Source organism: Chiloscyllium punctatum, chromosome 7, assembly GCF_047496795.1.
Source record: "Chiloscyllium punctatum isolate Juve2018m chromosome 7, sChiPun1.3, whole genome shotgun sequence".
Taxonomy (NCBI): domain Eukaryota; kingdom Metazoa; phylum Chordata; class Chondrichthyes; order Orectolobiformes; family Hemiscylliidae; genus Chiloscyllium; species Chiloscyllium punctatum.
Window position 1 is genome coordinate 122,112,472 of NC_092745.1, and position 18,413 is coordinate 122,130,884.

At 43.4% G+C, this 18,413-nt stretch overlaps 1 protein-coding gene across 2 annotated transcripts in view; it reads left to right on the top strand.

The window, feature by feature from the left end:
• The first annotated feature begins 8,045 nt into the window (after nucleotides 1-8,045).
• st6galnac3 (ST6 (alpha-N-acetyl-neuraminyl-2,3-beta-galactosyl-1,3)-N-acetylgalactosaminide alpha-2,6-sialyltransferase 3) overlaps nucleotides 8,046-18,413 on the top strand; it is a 287,359-nt gene continuing 276,991 nt past the window's right edge. The window contains exon 1 of one of the 2 annotated variants that reach the window (XM_072574751.1): nucleotides 8,046-8,266. In XM_072574751.1, the coding sequence (XP_072430852.1) occupies nucleotides 8,249-8,266 (18 nt within the window). In that variant the 5' untranslated portion in view covers nucleotides 8,046-8,248. The remainder of the gene's footprint in view (nucleotides 8,267-18,413) is intronic. The other variant, XM_072574750.1, reaches the window with a different exon arrangement.

The following is an 18,413-nucleotide window of genomic DNA, read 5'->3' on the forward strand; positions in this document are numbered from 1 at the left end:
GAACAACATCCTCCTAACCAGTGACCTACACTACCTAGAAAAATGTTGGGAGCAAACACATGGAAACAGCATTCCCTGCAAGTTACCTGCTATGTTATCCTGACTTGGCATCATATCACTATTCCTTCAGTGCCAATGCAACAAAACCCTGGACCATTCTTCCTAATATCATTTTAATAGTGCCCACACTAGCTAGATTTCTTTATTCATTCACAGGATGAGGGTGTCACTGGCTAGGCAGCATTTATTGCCCATCCCTAATTGCCCAGAGGGCAGTTGAAAGTCAACCACATTGCTGTGGGTCTGGAGTCACATGTGGGCCAGACCAGGCAAAAAAGGCCAGTATTCCTGATGAAGGGCTTTTGCCCGAAACGTCGATTTTACTGCTCCTCAGATGCTGCCTGAACTGCTGTGCTTTTTCAGCACCACTAATCCAGAACAAAAGATGGCAGTTTCCTTCCCTAAAGGACATTAGTGAACCAGATGGGTTTTTCTGACAATTGCCAATGGGTTTATAGTAGTCATTAGATTCTTAATTCCAGACTTTTGTTGAATTCAAATTCCACCTCCCCAGAACATTTCCTGGATCTCTGGATTAACAGTCCATCGACAACACCACTGGGCCATCAACTCCCCTTATGCAGTGGTTAGATTAGATTAAATTACTTACAGTTTGGAAATAGGCCCTTCGGCCCAACGAGTCCACACCGCCCCGCCGAAGCGCAACCCACCCATACCCCTATGTTTACCCCTTACCTAACACTATGGGCAATTTAGCATGGCCAATTCACCTGACCTGCACTTCTTTGGACTGTGGGAGGAAATCGGAGCACCCGGAGGAAACCCACGCAGACACGGGGAGAACGTGGTTGAAGAAGATGTCTCACCACCAGCTTTCAAGGACAGTTAGGGATGGACAATAACTGGTGGTCCCACTTGAATGGTTCACATTCTATGAATTTATAAAAAGAGCGTACTCATGTTGGACGTGATTTTCTCTTACCAAGATCACTTCGTTTTCAATTCTTACCTGATCATTCGGCTTCTCGCTATTTGATTCTTCAGTGTGTAGCTAGTAACCTCTGCTTTGGCTTTTAGCAAATTAACTGAAATACATAAGTAATTAAAGTAAAATAAAGTTTTGCAAATGCTGGAGATTGGAAACAAAAACAGAAATTGCTGGTGAAATTCAGCAGGTCCGGCAGCACCTGTGGATGGAGGAACCGAGTTAATAATTCAAGTCCTTTCACTCTTCTTCAGACCTGGAAGAGAAAATATTTCCTGTTAAAAAGTCAAATGAGGTGAAGAGTGAAGTGGAACTGCAGCCTGGGATAGCTTGGAGATAGCATGAGATGGTATTGTTGGAGAGTGATGTCAATAGTGTCCATGGAGTGACTCCTGGCACTGAGTATGGATCACAGCATGAGGTGTCATCAGCTGTCTAAGGAGCGTGTTCATCACAGAGCTACCTGCAATCCTAAAGATGAAGGATGGAATTGCAGTTGGAATTTACAGGGAATGGATGGGATGGAGCTTAAATATTCATACAGCACAGAAACAGACTCTTTGGTCCAACCTATCCATGCCGACCATAATCTCAAACTAATCTTGTGCTTGTCAAATATCCTTCCAACTATTTTCATGTTTATGTAAGTCACTGAGGAAGGAGATATGGCTGAGAAAGTGAGTTTTGGCAAACACTCTATCGAAAGGGGGAGATCAAAAGCAGCGAAGGTGCATGAACTGTAAGGTTAAAACAGAAATCCTTGAAGATAGGCATGCTTGGAAGAGACATGACAGTGAATCAAAAATTTGAATAAATGTTGCAGAAGCTGTGGATCTGAAATAAGAACAGAAGGTACAGTAGATCTAGCAGTATTTGAAGAGAGAAAGAGAGTTAATGTCTCAAGTCCTTTAACTCTTCTTCAGAACACTGTTATTAAACACTGTGGTTATATGAAAGCTTCAAAACTGAATAGTTTGATCAAAGTATGAGGTATTATTAAAACAAGTAAATGATATTAACAAATACCGATCAATTGTGATGTAATTGAATGATGGAATGGAATTGAAGGGCTGAATGGCTTCCTCCTGTTCCTGCATTCAGGGCAGGCAATGATGTAATGGTAATGTCACTGGACACCAAGCTGGGGCCTGGGTTTGAATGTCATTGTGGCAGATAGTGAAATTTAAATTCAATAATATCTGGAATTAAATCTAGTCTAATCTGACCATTATCACGATTATTGTAAAAGCCACATGATTCTCTAATTTCTTTCAAGGAAGGAAATCTGTTGTGTTTATCTGGTCTGGCCTACATGGGACTCAAGGCACACAGCAAAATAGTTGATACTTAACTACCCCCTGGGGTGGGAAATAAATGCTGGCTTAGCCAGCGATGCCCTCATCCTGTGAATGAATAAAAAAAAAGCTAGCCGTTACCCTTACATAAATTGTGGCATTTTTAGCTATTTTAATAGCTAAATATACATGTGATGAGCATGAAGTTATTGTTCATTCCTGTTAAGTATGTCTTCATGCTGTGCATAAATAATCTCTAGTTCACTTGTGAAATTTATTTCCATACCTACAAAGTGAAATACTTATTAGCTGGCACACAACAAATTCCTACAAGCTGAATTGACATATACTTGGTTGAGTTGGTAGTTGTGTTGGAAATATATTTTTTCTGTATTGTCCAAAATGTTCTTCCAGACCTTTTAGACATCAGCTGCCAAAGAGAGTGGGTTGCTTGAGATCTATGGTTTTTCAGTGGGGTGTGCAACTTACTTTGCAAATGAATTGATTTAGATGCATTTGGTTTTCTGCAGGTTAAAGTGAGTTAAAGTAACTGGATGAAAACATCTAGAAAAAGAGCAGTTCTTTTGTTCTCAGGGTACATGAGTGATTTGAACTTGGCTTCAGGGAGCTGAATCCTAAAATTTACCAGTGGTGCTAAAATAGCATATGAACAGATAAATGCATAAATTAGGAGAGGAAATTGGCTATTCTATCCCCCTAGTCTGCTCGGCCGTTCATGGCTGATCTAACTGGCCTCAATTCCTCATTCCTGCTCATTCACCACGATAACCTTTGTCTTCGTTGTTAACTGATAATCTATCTACCTCTCCTCAAAAAATTTCAATGACATTGTTATCGAGGGAAGAGAATTCCAAAGATCTACAGCCTTCTGGGAGAACTAAATTCCTCCTCATCTCCATTTGAAATGCAGGATTCTTTATTTTTAAACTATGGTGTTTAGTTTTAGTAGTCTGGATTCAAAAGAAAGGAGTGGTATCTTACTTTCAACACTCCTCCACAAACTTTCCCCACACTGGCTCCTTCCCACCACTTCCCAACTCCGTGCTGATTATGTCCAGGGCAGGAACATCCATGGACACCATTCCCATTCCGATGCCTTCTTGGTGGGCAATTAATGGAAACAAGCACATTGCCTGAATGAAGGAGCTGGTGTTGGGGAAATGTGTGGAGGAGTGTTGAAAGTAAGACTGACTCCCACAGCTACCTAGACTACACCTCCTCCCACCCTGCCCCCTGTAAAAACGCCGTCCCATATTCCCAATTCCTTTGTCTCCACCGCATCTGCTCCCAGGAGGACCAGTTCCAATACCAAACAACCCAGATGGCCTCCTTCTTCAAGGACCGCAATTTCCCCCCAGATGTGGTCAACTATGCACTCCACCACATCTCTTCCACTTCCCACTCCTCCGCCCTTGAGCCCTGTCCCTCCAACCGCCACCAGGACAGAACCCCACTGGTCCTCACCTACCACCCCACCAACCTCCATGTACAGCGTATCATCCGCCGTCATTTCCGCCACCTCCAAACGGACCCCACCACCAGGGATATATTTCCCTTCCCTCTCCTATCAGTGTTCCAAAAAGAACACTCCCTCCGTGACTCCCTCGTCAGGTCCACACCCCCCACCAACCCAACCTCCACTCCCGGCACCTTCCCCTGCAACCGCAAGAAATGCAAAACTTGCGCCCACACCTCCCCCCGTAACTTCCCTCCAAGGCCCCAAGGGATCCTTCCATATCCGCCACAAATTCATCTGCACCTCCACACACATCATTTACTGCATCCGCTGCACCCGATGTGGTCTCCTCTATATTGGGGAGACAGGCCGCCTACTTGTGGAACGTTTCAGAGAACACCTTTGGGACACCCGGACCAACCAACCCAACCACCCCATAGCTCAACACTTCAACTCCCCCTCCCACTCCGCCAAGGACATGCAGGTCCTTGGACTCCTCCATCACCAGACCATAGCAACACAACGGTTGGAGGAAGAGCGCCTCATCTTCCGCCTAGGAACCCTCCAACCACAAGGGATGAACTCAGATTTCTCCAGTTTCCTCATTTCCCCACCTTGTCTCAGTCAAATCCCTCGAACTCAGCACCGCCTTCCTAACCTGCAAACTTCTTCCTGACCTCTCCGCCTCCACCCCACTCCAGCCTATCACCCTCACCTTGACCTCCTTCCACCTATCGCATTCCCAATGCCCCTCCCCCAAGTCCCTCCTCCCTACCTTTTATCTTAGCCTGCTGGACACACTTTCCTCATTCCTGAAGAAGGGCTTATGCCCGAAACATCGATTCTCCTGTTCCTTGGATGCTGCCTGACCTGCTGCGCTTTTCCAGCAACACATTTTCAGCTGGGTTTTATCTCCAAGGCTGGGACAACTGAGATCAGTGTTGTTTCCTGGGTATGTGTAGGTTGGAGATAGGTTGAAGCATTTGGATTTTCACATGGGCATGGCAACAGGTTGGCCTTAAGGAAGATGACAGACTAGCTATCAAAGTTGGAGAGCTAATTCTTTGCCCTTCCACAAACCGGTGAGGAAGAAATGCAAATGATGTCGATTGTCTAATAATGTTGAGTGATGGCAACTAGCAGCAAAACAACCAAATTATTAAACAAGTGTAACAGAGAATAATGAACAACAAGATCAGAATGAGGTTGTTGAACTTTCCAACAACACATTGTGATGTAAAATGTTCATATTATAAACTCTGTTTTACGCGCTTATTTAATTGTTGAATTGATGACAAGTGCCTATATAAAACCATATATATCTGTTTGGGGTAAGTTTTTATCTTTGGAAAAAGGGAGATGTGTTGTGTCACATGGTCACTGTATCATAGCATGTGATCTGAAGGTATCAAATTCTTATTCTCCACCTTAATTGAGAGGATTAGTTGAAACATTATTTGTTGTCCCATTCGATTTTATATCCTCACTGCTGCTATTTCCTTTAACCCAGTGGATGTCACCAACTTTTGATGAAAGTATTTTGAGTAAGTTGGGTCTGTAGTCTTGGGTAAAACGGGAGGTGATCAGGGGACTTCACGGGGACAGACTGTTTCCCCCTTGTGAGAGAGTCTAGGATCAGAGGGCATAATCTCAAAATGAAGAGTGACAAATTTAAGACAAAGATGAGGAGGAATTTCTTCTGTCTGATGGTAGGGAACACTTAACCACAGAGGGCTATCTAGACAGGATAATTAAAGGTATTTAAGGCTGAGAGAGACAGATTCTTAATCAAAGGAATCAAGGGTTATAGGGAAAAAGCCGAAAAGTGGAATTGAGGATTATCAGATCAGCTATCACCTCATAGAATGGCCTGGTTCTGCTCCATGTTTTATGGCCTTACGGCTAAAAAGGATCAATGTAACTGGCTCTGCAGGGCTGGAAGTGATGCTCACTCAACTCCATCAAATACTCCTGGAGAAATTGCCTGGGGTCTGCATTCAAGAAGGAATGCAATCCTCAAAACACGGGAAATCGCAAAGGCTTGGAATGCTCAGAAGTGAGCTGTGGATGATGGTAGATTCCTCCTACATTTAGTAGAGGCACAAGCAAGGAGTAAATGTGAACAGTTAAAAATGACTGATTTCTTCTACACATGTTATTGGCTGTTTTTGAATTAAATAGTCCAACCATATGCATACACACACACAACTCGTTTCCCATCTGTAATGTTTGATCCTGTTGTAGAAATTCCTGCCGAATAAGCTGAAAGATAACGTACATAGGAGAGGATGGTTTCAGGTTAGCAAAATGTTAACTCTGTTTTTCTCTCAGCAGCTGCTGTCAGACCTGCTGTGTTTCCCCAGAACTCTGTTTTTGTTTCAGTTTGCCAGCATCCACCAGTTCATTGTGTGTATTTTAGTAAGTTTAAATTCCCTCCTTTATTTATGTTCCTCTGTTGCTACCTACTGTGATGTGGAGGTGCCGGTGTTGGACTGGGGTGGACAAAGTTAATAATCACACAACACCAGGTTGTAGCCCACCAGGTTTATTTGGAGGCTAGCTACTTGACGAAGGAGCAGCGCTCCAAAAGCTTGAACTTCCAAATAAACCTGTTATACTATAACGTGGTGTTGTGTGATTTTTAACGCTATCTATCTGTACTGCGTCCGTGTTTATCTACTGCCCTCTTCTGGTGTCTCTCTGTCACCGAATACGCCTTCACCTTTATCTCCCTCTGATTTGAAGAGAGGACAAGCACCTGAGGAAGAGAGGTTGGCAACGTCAGGAAGAGAGGTTCGTAACATCAGGAAATGAGGTTGGTAACTTCAGGAAGAGAAGTTAGTTGAGCAGCTATTAGGTGGAAGCAGTGTCGAGACAGAAGGGGCAGGAGATATGTGTTCACGTAACATGGAGTGAAACTAACAAAAACCGTGAGCTCAGGACTAGAGCAAAGGGCAGTCATCAAACCATAAGATGTGGGGTCAGAAATAGACCGTTCAGCCCATCTAGTCCATCCCACTATTCAATGAGATTATGGCTGATCTGATAAACCTCAACTCCACTTTCCAGCCTTTCCTCATAACCTTTGATTCCCTTACTGATTAGAAGTCAGTCTATCTCAGCCTTGAATATACTGAATAACCCGCGTTGATAGTGCTCTGCAGTCAAGAATCCCACAGATTCACTACCCTTTTAAGAAAAAAACATTCCTCCTCACCCCTGTCTTCAATAGATGATCCCTTACTTTCAGGGGAGTTTCACACTCACAACCCCACAATCTAGACAGACAGACAGATACACACACACACAGACACAAAGACCCACATGCACACATATACGTATATTTTGTGCAGTGAATTTGTACTTGCAGAGTTACATTGTACTTTGCTCAAAAATGGCATAAATTCATGTAATCCTCTGTTATCTCACTTTTTAGATGGGAATCAATCTAAACATCATGTCATAGACAGAGAACACAGGGGGCTAACACCTTCAACATATTATCTAGCTAACACCCATTGTTACAGTTAACCTGAGAATGCAAGTTTTAAAAAAAGGTTTTGTGATTTACACATGAAAGAAGTGAAACTATCATGGTATTCGAACAGATGAAAGACTCAACAGACTATCAAGGTTTTTTTAACTGTATAATTTCAGTTACACCACACTGTAAGGTGCTACACATGGGCACAGAGGGATTCAAACTCAAGCAAGCTAAAACCTAAAATGCCAGGCTGGACCAGAGAAGGGGTGAAGTTCAGATTGGCACAATTAACAGGTGATGGGGAGGGCAGTGTTGGCATGGTCAGATTTGGAGAAATTTGCTACATAGAAGCATGGAAAATAGGAGTGGGAGTAGGCCATTCAGCCCTTCCAGCCTGCTCCAACATTCAATATAATCACAGCTGGTGATTCAACGAAAACTGAAAATGCTGCAAAAGCTCAGCATCTGTGGAGAGAAATCAGAGTTAACGTTTCGGGTCCAGTGACCCTTCCTCAGAATCCAACTCAGTCCCCATGTTCCTTCATATCCCTAAAACTTCCTTCTTGAAAACATTCAAAATTTCGGCCTCGAACACTTTCTGTTCCTGGCTGGACCCGGGGTTTGTGCTGAGACTCCCAGGTTTGGAAAAGACTGACATCAGAGTGAAGAGAATTCCTTATTTAAAACAGAGACGGATAACGGGCAGGAATCAGGGGCGGGTTAGGGGGTCGGTACCCCAGGGTCCTGGAGCGACATGTGGATCATGTGATCCGAGACAGTATTTAACCTGACTTCAAGCCAGCAGGAGGAGGGGAGGGAAGTGACAGCGCTTTTGAGTAAGGAGGGAACAAAATGCTAACAGATTTCAGCTCGATCATCTCGCCAGTTGTTCAAGCAGCAGCAGTAAACTCAATTCACAGCTTTAGGATCTCTGGGTTGGAATTGTGGCTGGAGGGGAGAGATATCCTTCTCTCCGATGTTGTGCAATGTCGCGTTTCGACAAGGTAAAATCATTGTGGTCCGTGAGTCGTGTCCGCTTGAGCAGCCAGGGAGACTGGAGCCTCTTCGCTCAACTCTCGCCGTAACTTGGCGACTGGTTGCTCATCGATTCTGCGCGGCTCCTTCCCTCCCATCCGAGCCGGCTTCTCCCTCCGCCTGTCAGATACAGCAGCTGTGAGAGAGCACTAAGGGCCATTGCCTTGCAATGCAGGGAGGCCCCAGTTGTTGGGCTGTTTTTTTTTTGCTGGGGCTGAATCCTTTCAAAGAAACTGTTTTGTGTCTGTCTCACAAGGGGAAGGGTTAGGCAGGAATCCAGCATTGTGCTTTCACCTCCAGACTGTCTGCATCTGGCTGCAGTTAACTTTAGTGCAGACTTTAAAAACCGGGAAAACTTAATTGACACAGACCTGCCTGGTTTTGAACACTTCATGTCCCAGTGTGATCATTATCAAGTAGGAACTGTTTTTCTGCTGGTGCTACGGGTTCTTATTTTGTTTCAGGCTTCCCTCGAGCTAATCTGAAAGTTTTGTGCTATTTCAATCGCTACATTAATTTGTTTCCCTTTATCGTAGACCACAAGAGAAAGGAACAGAAATAGGCTATTCAGCCTGTTGAGTCTGCCCCATCATTCAATCATGGCTGATATATTTCTCCTCCCCATTCCCCTGCTTTCTCCCTGTAATCCTTGATCCCTTTAATGACCAAGAGCCAACTTTTCTCTCTTTTTAAATACACTCAAATGATTTGACCTCCACATCCCTCTGTGGCAAAGTCCAACAGAATTTGCCACCCTCTGGCTGAAGAAATTCATCCTCATCTCAGTTCTGAGGGGTTGTCCCTTCCCTCTGAAGCTGTCCCCTCTTGGTCCTAGTCTCTCCTACTAGTGAAAACATCTTCCCCATGCCCAATTTGGGTCTCTCAGTACTCATAAGTTTCAATCATCTGTCCAAATTCCAATGAGTCCAGACTCAGAGTCCTTAACCACTCCGCCATTGTCGCCATGTTAATGCTTCCAGTCAAGCATTTGGTTTGGGCCCGTTGTATCAATGTAGGTGGTCTAGAACAGATTGTTGGTCATCACCACTCTTTGGAACTTGATGCTCTCAACCCTCTCCACCTTTGACCTCCACCCTCCATCTTGCTTCATAGAGCATTAGAACATAGAACAGTACAGCAAAGTACCAAGCATTTATCTTGACCAAGATCAACCTAACTTGCGCACCCTTCAACTTACTGCTGCCCATGTGCTTGTCCATGTTGCTTAACTGTCCTTAATGTCTCTGACTCTACTACCACTGCTGGCAGTGCATTCCACACACCCACCATTCTGTGTAGAGAACCTACTTCTGACATCTCCACTCTATCTTTTTCCAATCACCTTAAAATTATGACCCCTTGTGACAGCCATTTCTGCCCTGGGGAAAGTTCCAGGATGAGTGTGGGGTCAGGGAGATGGTATCTGCTGTGGACCTGTTGTGCTGGTAGGCGATTTGCAAGGGATCAAGGTATTCCTGGAGGCTGGAGTTGATATGAGCCTTGACTAACCTCTCAAAGCACTTCATAATGACAAAGATCAGAGCCAATGGGTGGCAATCATTGAGGCACGCTGCATGAGTTTCCTTTGGTATCGGGATAATGATGATAGACTTCAGATCGGAGTAAGGAGAGATTAAAGATGTCAGTGAATACTCCCACCAACCGTTCTGCACAGAATCTGCGTGCATGGCAAAGGACTCCATCTGGGCCCATCACTTCCCTTGCTGTTGCTGAGTTTCATGATGACACTCTGATAGTTCACACTAACATGGCTTTTCTTTGCACTTGTCAAATTGCTGGAGGCTTTTGATGAGGGAAGGATGATTTTGAATGAGTTTGTGGGGGAATGTGGAATATGGGGAAGAGTATTGTCTGCCTCCCTCATCATACATTTTGAAAGGAGAGACATTTCCAGGATTGGTCCCCAGGGGAACATTGGTTTTATCTGGGAAAGTGGTGGTGAGATCAAATATTAGTCCTGAGTTTATTTGCTGGTGGGGCCATATGGAGGAGGTGTTGGTCTAGTGGTGTTATCGTGGGTCTATTAATCCAGAGATCTAGGTAATGTTCCAGGGATCTAGGTTCAAATCCCCCCAAGGCCAATGGTGAAGTTTGCATATAATAATAATTTTTTTTAAAATCTGGAATTAAAGAGTCTAATGATGGCCATGAATCCCTAGTTAATTGTCAAGAAAAACCTAAGTGGGTCACTAGGGAAGGAAGCTGCCATTCTTACCTGATCTGACCGGCATATGATTCCAGACCCACAGTATAAGTGCTGACTCTTAACTGCCGTCTAGGTAATTAGGGAAGGACAATAAAATATCACTATCCAGTGACTTCCTCATCCCATGAATGGATAACAAAAAAATAGCTGTAAGGAGCTGAATTCCTTGTATCCTTGTCGGACTGACTGAGCTGGTGTATCACACAGGTCTCGATTCTGTTTGGGATACGATCAGTTTTTGATTTCGAGAGGAGGTATCTCTGACCTGAGGATACAGAAAAGCGATTAGAAACCGTTAAAATAGGCCATTCAAGCCCTTCCAGCCTGCTTCAGCATTCAATATGACCAGGGTTAATCATCCCTATTTCCCCCTTTCTCTCCATACTCTTTGATCCCTTTAATCCTAAGAACTATATCTAACTCCTTCTTTAATGTTTTGGCCTCACCTCCTTTCTGTGCCAGAGAATTCCACAGGCTCCCCACTTTCTAGATGAAGAAATTTCTCTTCTCTTTATCTCAGTCCTAAATCACTACCCACCTCTCCCCACCCACCTCTCCAACCTGGTGTGACCTAAATCTGTCACTTTTTTTTTGCTTCAAGTTCCCCATCATAATGATGACCTTTTCGTCAGAACTGATCACTAGGTCTCTCTCTCTCTCTCTCTCTCTCTATATAGAGAGAGAACTGGAGATGGTTTAATCTGGGGGGGTGCACCATACCTTGGAGGAGAGGTTGAAAAGGAATAACTTTATGGTAACCTCAGCCAATGCAGTAAGTAAGCAAAGACAGATGAAAGGGAGTGGGGGAATAGCAGTAGGGAAAAAAGAAGTGTGTTGATTGGAGTGATTCAGTACCAAAAGGGATTCAGCTACAGCGGAAATTAGGGAGTGGTAAAGCTGCAAAAAAACAAAGCGTTCCAGAAAAGAAGTGAATCCAGAATACCCAGGAGGAAAGCCAAAAACAAGAGATAAGGTGGAAACAAAAACAGAAGTTGCTGGAAAAGCACAACAAGTCTGGTAGCATCTGTGAAAAAAGGTTATGAAGTCCTGAAGAAGGCTTATGCCCGAAACGTTGACTCTCTTGCCCCTCAGATGCTGCCTGACCTGCTGTGCCTTTTCCAGCACCACGCTTGACCAACTCTGTGAAGAGAAATCAGAGTTAATGTTTCGGAACTGTTTCTGAGGAAGGGTCAGCAGGACCTGAAACGTTAACTCTGATAGCTCTTCACAGAGGCTGCCAGACCATCTGGGCCTTTCCAGCAACTTCTGTTTTTTGTTTCTGATTTACAGCATCCGCAGTTCTTTCGGTTTTTGGATAATCTGGAAAGTTATTGAACCTGTGGAGAGACTGTTTGTTTTTGCCTGAATTCTTTGCTGACCAGAGCTGAAACTGAAAACAGTAAATCCATGTGTGCAGCATCTGTGCCAGTGCTGAGCCTGAAATATTTCAGCTCCCCTGTACAACAGGGCCGTTTGTCTGTCCTGGGAGGAGATTGCAATCTATGGCCACGTTCTGGCCATCTTGTATTTAACTGCAGTATTAACTGATAATCTGATGACATGGAGATGCCGGTATTGGACTGGGGTGGACAAAGTTAAAAATCACACAACACCAGGTTGTAGTCCAGCTGGTTTATTTGGAAGCACTAGCTTTTGGAGCGCTGCTGAGTCATCAGGTGGTTGTGGAGGTTTCAGAGCGGCGCCAAAAGCTGTTGCTTCCAAATCTGTTGGACTATAACCTGATATTGTGATTTTTTTTGTTTAACCTGATGGTCTGAGAACAGGATTGCATATCTACTGTCAAGTAGTGAACTGGCAATTTTCTGTAAAGTGGGTTGTGTGATTGGGATTGCTGCCAATGGTGTTTATAAAGTCCTTAAGCTAATGGAAATGACGTAACTTATTGTGAGTGCAATCTGACAAGCTTCACTTTCCTAACAGACGGCAGGCCAGGCCTCAGCTTAACATTTCATTCCAATGGTAACACCACTCAACGGTGCAACTCTCCCTCGGTATTGCACTGAAAGCGTCCGGCTAGAATTTACACTCCAGTCTGAGCAGCAGGACTTAAACCACAAAACTCCTGGTTCAGAGGAAACTGCGCTCCCCACTGAGCCACATTTGGCAAACATATGCTTCCTGATTGTAAAAACTGATTCAGAATTTCCAAACCTGTGTCTTACATTCTTGAGCTCATGATACCAGGATACAATACATGTGGGTATGGGTCAGGCGCTCAGATGGTAAAAGTAAAACCAAAGGGATGAACTATGAATATGCATTAGCACATAATTAAAATGAATTAGTTTAAGAGTGATTTTTCATTTCCAATACCGAAAGGAAAATATTTAGTGCTATTGAGAATGAACAGATTAGTGAGATTAAGAACAAAGAAAATTACAGCACAGGAACAGACCCTTCAGCCCTCCAAGCCTGTGTTCTACCACCTGATGAAGGACCGTCGCTCCGAAAGCTAGTGTGCTTCCAATTAAACCTGTTGGACTATAACCTGGTGTTGTGATTTTTAACTTTGTACACCCCAGTCCAACACCTGCATCTCCAAATCCTGACGCAGATCCTCTCTCTAACCCTGTTGCCTATTTTCTAAGTATCCCTCTGCTCCTGCCCATTCATTCATTACATGTAACATAGAACATTACAGCGCAGTACGGGCCCTTCGACCCTCCATGTTGCGCTGCCCTGTCATACTAATCTGAAGTCTATTCCACCTACACCATGTACATCCATATTTCTGTCCAATGTCGACTTAAATGCACTTAAACTTGGCGAATCTACTACAGTTGCAGGCAAAGCATCCCATACCCTTACTACTCTGAGTAAAGAAACTACCTCTGACATCTGTCTTATACCTATCTCCCCTCACTTTAAAGTTGTGTCTGCTCGTGTTTGCCGTCCCCATACTTGGAAAAAGGCTCTCCCTGTCCAACCTATCTAACCCTCCGATTATTTTGTATGTCTCTATTAAGTCATCTCTCAATGACTCTTTCAAAGAGCTGCTTCAGGCTTGATAGGCTGAATGGCCACCTTGTATGGTCTATTGTTTTTTGATTCTATGACCTTTCATTCACTTGTTTGATGCACAGATGGGCTCGCTTTCGACAATTAGAACCGTATAGAGGTAATGGTTCAAAACTCTGGGGAAGCTGTTTAGAACTGGTATCACGGAGGTCCCTTGGGCTCACTGTCTGTCTTTTTACATGTATCAGGATCAGGAAGGCATTATTTATTTATTTGCCTCCAAACTGGAAAATTATATGTTTGAGTCCAACTCCAGGACTTGATGGTTAAATTTAATGTGATTTAAAATGCTTGAAAGGTGTTTAATGTCATCTCAATTCATTGTAATAACTTAGAAGGGCCAGGAAAGGAAAATGGGATGAATTTCAATCTTAGGAGTTTGTAAAACTTCAGAAGAACCGAAGAGAAAATCTCAGCAGATCAGGCAGCATCTGTTAGGAGAAAAAAGAGCTGATGTTTCGAGTCTAACTCACCTTTTGTCAAAGCTAAAAAAGGGGGAGAAATAGGAAGGTATTTATACTAGGCTGAGAGAAGGTGTGTCATCCAAGGCCCCAAACACTCATTTCAGATTAAGCAGCGTTTCACTTGTACCTCTTTCAATTTAGTCTATTGCATTTGTTGCTCCCAGTGTGGTCTCCTCTATAATCGGAGAGACAAAACACCGACTGGGTGATCGCTTTGCTGAACACCTTCAGTCTGTACGCAATCAGGTCCCGGACCTTCCCGTGGCTTGCCACTTCAACACACAATCCTGCTCCTATACCCACATGTCTGTCCTTGGCCTGCTGCACTGTTCCAGTGAAGCTCAACACAAACTGGAGGAACAGCATCTCATCTTCCAACTAGGCACGTTACAGCCTGCCGGTCTCAACATTGAATTCAACAACTTCAGATGATTATCCCATCTCGACCCCTCTGTTTTCATTCTGCTCTGTAATTTACTTGTATTTCATTTATTTTTATTGTTTCACTTTTCTGTACCTCTTATTTCTTGATTGTCTCTCTTTCTCTCTCTCCCCACCACCTTTTTTCCTCTCCTCTTTCCTTCTTTGCTACCCATCTCCCCTGTTTTCCACTTTGCCTCTGCTTCACCCATCTTTCCCCCCCCCCCGCCCCCCCAATCCCCCACATATTTTGTCACATAGCACTGACTTCAGCCTTGGTCATTCACAGCTCCTAATCTCCCTATAAGTCATGATTTGGAGATGCTGGTGTTGGACTGGGGTGTCCAAAGTTAAAAATCACACAACACCAGGTTATAGTCCAATAGGTTTAATTGGAAGCACACTAGCTTTCGGAGCGACGTTCCTTCATCAGATGAAGGAGCGTCGCTCCGAAAGCTGGTGTTCTTCCAATTAAACCTATTGGACTATAACCTGGTGTTGTGATTTTTAACTTTAATCTCCCTATAATCTCTCTGTGCACTGTCATTATCGCCTCTTTATTGCTACCTTTGCTTCTGGAGCCATGACTCCCCTTCTCTCAGCCTAGTATAAATACCTCCCTATTTCTCCCCCTTTTTTTAGCTTTGACAAAGGGTCAGTTAGACTCGAAATGTCAGCTCTTTTCTCTCCTTACAGATGCTGCCAGACCTGCTGAGATTTTCCAGCATTTTCTCTTTTGGTTTCAGATTCCAGCATCCGCAGTAATTTGCTTTTATTCAGAAGAACATACCTTTTCAAATAACTTACAGTAGATCTTTTTTAACTGACCATCCAGAGTCAAAATCAAGGACCAAGCAATGGTTAATCGGTGTTAATACCGAGCTCTGCTGGGCCATTTATTAATATTTCATAATTGGCCTGGTTAGCACTGTGCACACCTTGACTTTAAGCTTGATTAGAGTCAGAAGATTGATTACCACCTCCATCATTTGCTCTTTGAATCTTGGCCTGCAGATAGGCAAGCTTTCTGTCTGCTGTTGAATGATAAGACCAAATGTTGCTAACTCCCTGAGATACAGCTGTCTTGGTTAAAACTACATACAAAACATAAGCACACAAAACCTTACTTGGTTTTTTTTTTAGCAAGCAGTTCCCTGAAGCAGAGATTAAGAGGGCTGAGATGTTAATGGATGTGCTTAGAAACACATACAGTTGGTGTCCACTGTAAATAAAAATGCTGGGATTAATTACGCACAGGATCCGAATTCATTTCCCTTCAGCTTGAGTTTGAATCAGAGTGTTGGCTCCATATTTTCAGAACCTAATTTTGGGAGAGGACAGGTGCAGTTGAAGGGAAAGAGTATCGTGTAGAAGCCTATGGGGACATTTTGTTTAAAATGTGGAAATGTTTTGACAAAAGAGGTGGAGGGAAAATCTACTTTGTGGAGCTGATGTTTCAGCTAAGAGCAAAGAAACAGATTAAGAGGAGATTCACTTGCAGTGTTTAAAGTCGTGATATTTAGATGAAATAAATAGAGGAACTATCCCACATAGTGAAAACCTTGATAGCAAGTACAAGTTAAGTTCGAGAGAGATTGGAAGATTTCTAGTTACTAATATCAAGAGATTCAGGATAATGCGGGAATAGGGTGTTGAGATAGATCTTCAGCTATGATCGAGAATGGCTGAGTAGACATGAGGGGCATAATGGCCTATTCCTGCTCCCATGTTCTTATGGATTTGCAATAGCACCAAGATGACATGATGAGAAAGTTATTTGACACAGAGGGTTTGGAATGCGCTGCCTGATTTGGTAGTGGAAGCAAATTCAGCCAAAGCTCCAGAGGTAACCGGATTAAAAAGCTGAGGAAAATTGTGGGGATATGGGGTGAGAGCAGGGAAGTGGTGCTATCCCGATGGCAAAGTTGATGGGCCAAGTGACCACCACCTGAGCTCTACTGCCTAGTATTCCCCTACATTCCTGATCAGGTGTTACATGCTGGAGAGATGGGTGAAGTAGCCAGCTGAATAAATGGCAACTTGTGAACATAACTGGCAATGACACCAGAGTCTGAGAAGGAGTGAATGAGAGAGGCAGGGGAGAAATAATGTACCAACATCTGAAGGTTGACACAAAGTACCTGAGGCTGTAGAGACTTTATACACTCAGGAAGCAAGAACTACGCAATTATCATTAAAATGGTTGTATTGCCAACAGCCTTAACACAAGCTCGGTAAAGCACAGCGATTAAGTCTTCTGGAATGTATTCTCTTCAGTAATTGACAGTTAGCCACACTCTTAAAACATGAATTATAAATCATTTTAAATCTGCTTGGGTAAAATACAAATGCTTCAAATTTCAAAGAGCGAATAGGAAGTATTTTGTGCATTTGCCTGGAAATTTAATACAAAGGAGTTGACCAGTGAATGTGAAGTCAAGCATTTTCCCTGTTCTATATGTTAGCCATGAATACAAGAGAAGTGTTTAAAAGGCATTTTCACCAGATGAGAACGACCTTGTAAAGGGATGGCTACTTCAGCCTTAGTTGCAGGCAATGGCCTTTGCCTCTCTCTTAAAAATGATTCATCTGATCAAAGACTCTACCCTTCCCAGTCAGTTACTTCCCTTGTGATGGATTGAAATATTTCTGGTCATTTGTAGAACAGTTTAAATTAAGTTGGATTAGGTTGCCATAGAAATTGTGGATACGTTGGTTTCTTTCAAAACACTGTACGTTCTGGAACATTCTGAGCTAATTAAAGTCATAGTCATACAGTATGGAAACAGACCCTTCAGTCCACCTTATCCATGTCAACCAGATATTCTAAGCTAATCTAGCCCCATTTGCCAGCACTTGGCCCATATTCCTCTTAAACCCTTACTATTTGTATACCCATCCAAATCCCTCTTAAATGTTGTAATTGTACCAGCCTCCATCACTTCCTCTGGCAGCTCATTCCATGCACACACAACCCTCTGCATGAAAAGTTGCCCTTTAGGTCTCTTTTAAATCTTTCCCATCTCACCTTAAACCTATACCCTCTAGTTGTGGACTCCCCTACCCTGGGAAAGAGACCTTGGCTATTTATCCTATCCATGCCCCTCATGATTTTATAAACTTCTATAGATTTGTCCCTCAACCTACATTGCTTCAGGGAAAGCAGCCCAGTATATTCAGCCTCTCCCTGGAACTCAAATCCTCCAACCCTGGCAACACCCTTGTAAATCTTTTCTGAATCCTTTCAAGTTACACAACATCTTTCTTATAGCAGGGGGACCAGAATTGAACGCAGTACAGTTAGACAATCCTTTATCTAAAATTCCGAAATCCGAAAAGCTCCAAAGTCCAAAGGTTTTTTTGTGAAGTGTTTTTCTCATTAACAAGGTTGTTCAGGGTGTAAACAGTTCACCTAAGTCGGCACCACTCAATGCGTGTCACTCAGATATGACGTGGTGGAGTTGGGGGGTGGGGGGGGCACTGTGGCCCAGCACTGGCAGGCCTCCATTCTCTGTCAAGGCCTATTTTACTGAGTGAGCCTGCTCCTCCGGTAAGATTTTTTAAAAATCACCATCAAGCTGTCACTTATTCTGAAATTCGAAAAATTCCGAATTCTGAAAAACCAACTGGTCCTGAGCATTTCAGATAAAGGATTATGCACCTGTATTCCAAAAGGGGCCGAGTAAATGTCCTGTCCAGCTGCAGCATGACCTCCCAACTCCTATGCTCAGTGTTTTGACCAATAATAGCAAGTGTACCAAATGCCTTATTCACTATCCTGTCTACCTGCGATTCTAGTTTCAAGGAACTATGAACATAAGGGGGCACAAATGTAACCCCAGGGAATTACAGACTGGCTTGACTAACATCAGTGATGATCTATGATGATCAATAACTCACTCTCTTCCACGATTGGTCAATTAACACACCTATAAACGACTTTGTGCCCAACATGCAAACAATTGT